The sequence below is a fragment of the Lipotes vexillifer genome, unplaced genomic scaffold (genome assembly GCF_000442215.2).
Source record: "Lipotes vexillifer unplaced genomic scaffold, Lipotes_vexillifer_v1.1 scaffold987, whole genome shotgun sequence".
Classification (NCBI taxonomy): Eukaryota; Metazoa; Chordata; class Mammalia; order Artiodactyla; family Lipotidae; genus Lipotes; species Lipotes vexillifer.
This window is the reverse complement of record NW_006787426.1, coordinates 1,235,976-1,240,684: the sequence shown is the minus strand read 5'-3', so window position 1 is coordinate 1,240,684 and position 4,709 is coordinate 1,235,976. Positions and strand designations below refer to the sequence as shown.

Sequence of the window (4,709 nt, the reverse complement as noted above, 5' to 3'; positions counted from 1 at the left end):
CCCTTGGGGGCCTGAGTAAAAAAAAAAAAAAAAAAGTGGAGGAAGGGCAAGTTCTTTCTTTCTCTCTTTTCTTGAGCTGGGATGTCGATTTTCTCCTGCCTTTGGACATCAGAGCTCCTGGTTTTTGGGTCTTCAGAGTCCAAGACATACCAGTGGACACCCACCCCCCGCCCCGGTTCTCAGCCCTTCGTATTTGGACTGAATTATACCACTGGCTTTTCTGGGTCTCCATCTTGCGCAGAGCAGACTGTGGGACTTCTCTGCCTCCAGAAACATGCAGCCAATTCCTATAATCAGTCAATCAATCTCCCATTGGTTCTGTTTCTCTGGAGATCCCTGACTTCATACACTAATCGTACACAAATCAAAACCATAGTGAGAGGGGCTTCCCTGGTGGCACCGTGGTTAAGAATCCACCTGCCAATGCAGGGGGCACGGGTTCGAGCCCTGGGCCAGGAAGATCCCACATGCCGCGGAGCAAGTAAGCCCATCCACCACAACTACTCAGCCTGCACTCTGAAGCCCGTGAGCCACAACTACTGAAGCCCACGTGCTTAGAGCCCATGCTCCTCAACAAGAGAAGCCACCACAGTGAGAAGCCCGCAAACCACAACAAAGAGTAGCCCCCGCCCGCCACAACTAGAGAAAGCCCGCGCTTAGCAACAAAGACCCAACTCAGCCAAAAATTAATTAAATTTTTAAAAAAACCACAGTGAGATGCCACATCACACCCACTGGAGTGACTATTAGCAAGAAACCAGAAAATAACCAGTGTTGGCAAGGATGTGATGAAATTGGAACCGAAATTGTACCACTGCTATGGAAAACAGTAGTGGTTCCCCTCCACCCCAAATTAAACATAGAATTACCATATGATCCAGAAATTCTACTTCTGGGTGTATCCTCAAAAGAATGAAAAGCAGAGATTCAAAGAGATATTTATACACCCCTGTTCATAGCAGCATTATTCATGATAGCCAAAAAGGGGAAACCACCAAGATATCTATGAATGACAAAATATGTATGTACCTAAAATGGAGTATATTAGCCTTAAAAAGGAATGAGATGCTGACACAGGCTGCAACATGGATGAATCTTAAAGACATTATGCTCAGTGAAATAAAGACAGTATTGTATGACTTCACTTAGACAAGGTTCCTAGTATAGTCAGATTCATGGAGACAGAAGATAGAATGGTGGTCACCAGGGGATGAGGGGAGGAAGGAATGGGGTGTTAGTGTTCAGTGAGTACAGCGTTTTCAGTTTGGGAAGAAGACAAATTCAGGAGATGGATGGGGGTGATGGGTGCGTGGCAACGAGGATATACTTAATGCCACAGAACTGTATGCTTTCAAATGATTAAAATAGTAAATGTTATGTATAATTTACCACAATTGTGATTTTCCACTCACCACCCAGCCCACAGAAAGTGCCAAATAGATTTAAAAGGAAAAACTCGAGTCATTGTGTTCCAGGTCTGCAGACAACACATCTGGATCATTGGGATCATAAAGACAAGCACTTGGAAGAGCACGTGATTTTTTTTATCTTTAATGCAGACGTTTTAGTGTCAGGCAGAACTTATGGGAAAATTTTCTGGCCACGTGGCTGTTTACCATTCAGAAGGGGGAAAATACAATGCAGATTCCTTGAGGGTAAAGGAACCTGAAAATGCACATCTTCAAGCCTGCGAGATCTGGAGTTGTCCTGTGTCCCTTTTTCAGAAGATGCAGATTCACTAGAGCCCCTCAGGGTGGCCCAAGGCTTTCTTGGGCCTGCATCTTGGTGGCCATGCTCCCCGGGGCACCCACAGAGGCGTCTTCAGGGCCACCAGGGACGCAAGGGCGCTGGAGGTGCTCTGTGGACACAATGCGGCATGAGGGAACAGTTCTCACAAGCAAACAGCTACGAAAGACGCAGTGTATGGGCCCGCATAGCAATACTAGCAAGATTTTGTTCCTGTTGCTCAAAACTCTGTGAGCTGCTATCTTATTTCCCAGCCTATTCCGTCGTGGTCAGAGGACCTGGCTTCCCGCGAAGGGTGGCAGGGCAGCTGGGCCCTCATCTCGCAGGGCTGTTCCTGGTGCACCAGAAGAGGCCAACCTCATGGCCACCCCTCCGAAGCCTGAGCTCAAGGCAGCCACCAGCGAGCAGCTGAGTGAGCAGCAGGGGCGGCGGCCGAGGAGCAGGTGCGTGCCCTGTGGAGGCTGTGGTGGTGCAGACCCGTCCCGTGACCATGGCCCCTGGAGAGGAGCGGGGGGGGTCCCTGCAGAACCACAACATTCCACCTGAGCAGACCTGGAGGTGCCTGTCCGTCCCCCGCCCCACCACCAGGAGCAGGCCAAGTAGCCAGAGAGGTCGGGAGGGACCAGGAGGGGTGGGGTCAAGGGGAGAGGCAGCAGGAAGCCTGGGAGGAGGCTGCGAAGCGCGTGGATTTAGAAACAGGTAGGTTGATGTGAATTTGATGAAATACAGGATTGTGTGTGTGCAAGGCTTGGTGTGGATCTCTTTTAGGCATTTTTCCAGTTTTGCTAATTTCTAGGAAAATAAAGCCATTGAGAAAGTTATTGCTGTTTCCAGAAAACGTGCTACTACCCCTCTTCTGGGTCCCTTCCTGCCCACTTCATTTGGTGTGACATCTGGTTGTCAGGCTGCGCCCTGTGCTTTAATTTGCTGTTGCCAAGGGTGGAATTCTTAGGAACAGTGGAGGATGCTCTGTGCTGTTCTCAACGCAGGAGTGACATCGCTCTTGACACAAAGGAGCACTGCCTAGGGCTCGGACACCTGGTTAGAGCCACTCTGTCGCCGTTACATAGTTGTATAGTCAGATCTAGGGATGCCACCTGCTCACAGCGAGGGGGGCCATGGTGGATGCCCGCCTGCAAGAAGCAGGGGAGGTCGCTTTCACTTCTGAAGACCTGGGGCTGTTTGACCTCCGAAGTCTACCGGTGGGCACTTTCAGGTCACAGGAGGCCATGATGGCAGGAGGTCGTATGTGCACATTCCCGGGAATCCAAAAATACAGGCACTTCTCTACCCCCCACTCCGTTCTTCTCATACTAGTCACAAAAGCCCCGCAGACCCTGCTATAGCCAACAATTGGGGTTCAAAAGGGATACCACACTGAAATGCTCTGTAGACAAGTTTATGGTGCTAGAAGTGATCCTTAATCATGCCTACTGTTTGCTCATCACCTTGCTGGTCTGGCCTTTTTTTGGTTGCGCTGGGTCTTAGTTGTGGCTCGTCAGCTCCTTAGTTGCAGCATGCGGGCTCCTTTAGTTGCGGCATGCGAACTCTTAGCTGTGGCATGCACGTGGGATCTAGTTCCCTGACCAGGCATTGAACCCAGGCCCCCTGCAATAGGAGCATGGAGTCTTAACCACTGCACCACCAGGAAAGTCCCTGGCCAAACATTTTTGAAAGAAGATTACTAAGCAACTAGATGTCAGGTTCCGTACTCCTCGTGAGCATTTGTACTGAGGAATCAATTCATGAGAAGACGCACAGAGGGCTCTTAGGTTTGGGAAACTCAGTCTGAAAGCCAACCGGTGTGGATGGGCACACCATTCAAGGCTACTGTGGGGAGACCCGACCTGTTTGACTTTCCTGTGGCCACGACTCCTCTGAGGGTGCAGGTAACAAAAGGCTGGGGCTTTGTGGTTCCGGGTGTTAAGCAGCCTGCGCTCAGCTGAGTGTGATCCCTTGGCTTTGGGTGCTGCTGCATGAAACTAATGATCTTCCTGTGATGTCCCCCACCCCACAACCAGGAAGGGCACCTGTGGCCTTCAGACAGATCTGGACCTCGGCCCACCTCAGAGGTAAGGGGTTGGACACAGGCGGGGTGTGGGTGGCAGGAGATGCGTAGAGGGGGATGAACAAAATTGGTGGAAGGGTTGAACATGTCAGCACAGACGAAGATCAAGGCCTGTGCCTGTAACTTGGTTTATGAGGTGGGAGAGGGGTCTTCCCTAGACTCTCCCAAAGATTCTTTGTGCCTGGCCAGAGCTCCTTCCAGAAAACAGGTCGAGAATCCAGGATCTTCACTTGATGCCTTAGGCTGCTGATAATGAGGTGGTGGCGGTCGGTGTAGCTTATAAACATCACCGCTTGATTCACTCCATCTCCCAGTTTAATAGTATGATTGTAAAAATAACGTTTTTTGCCTTTAAGTTAAAAACATGGTGTGACAGAAGTTGACAGATGGATGTATATCTTTATATACATATGTCTTTCCTCTAGAAGAGAGTGAGATGGTGGAATAGATGATAAGTTATGCAAGAAAGAGAGTACCTGGATTCTTTTGTGGGGGAAAAAAGTCTATAATCATACTTTGGAATATAAAATAGTTTTCATGTCAGTTGCTAAAAATAACTACAGGAAACTTTTATCCAGAAAGAAAAAAAGTCACTTGTTTCATATTTTTAAGTAATTGATAGGGCAACAAGCTCCTATAAATAACTCATAAATTGACCCAATGTCTTGTACCTGCTCCAAGTACCATCCTGTGACGTTACAACTTACACTTAAAATGAAAATTCTTCACCCTCTATACTCCTCTGAATCACAGGAGTGGGGCCCAGAGAAGGTCACATGGTGGGCAGGCCGGGGTGGGGGTGGGGGGCTCCTGTATTCTCCTTGACCAGTGGGAAATGTACACAATAACTCCATTAAACCTACATTTTCAGGTAACCGCAATTATCCGTTGCTGA

General features: G+C 48.9%; 1 protein-coding gene across 1 annotated transcript in view; it reads left to right on the top strand.

Moving 5' to 3' along the window:
* The window catches only part of LOC103085168 (low-density lipoprotein receptor class A domain-containing protein 4-like), a 23,503-nt gene that overhangs the window by 17,986 nt on the left and 808 nt on the right, over positions 1-4,709 (top strand). Inside the window, 1 exon segment of the mRNA XM_082931173.1 lies at positions 3,768-3,818. Within this exon segment, the coding sequence (XP_082787299.1) occupies positions 3,768-3,818 (51 nt within the window).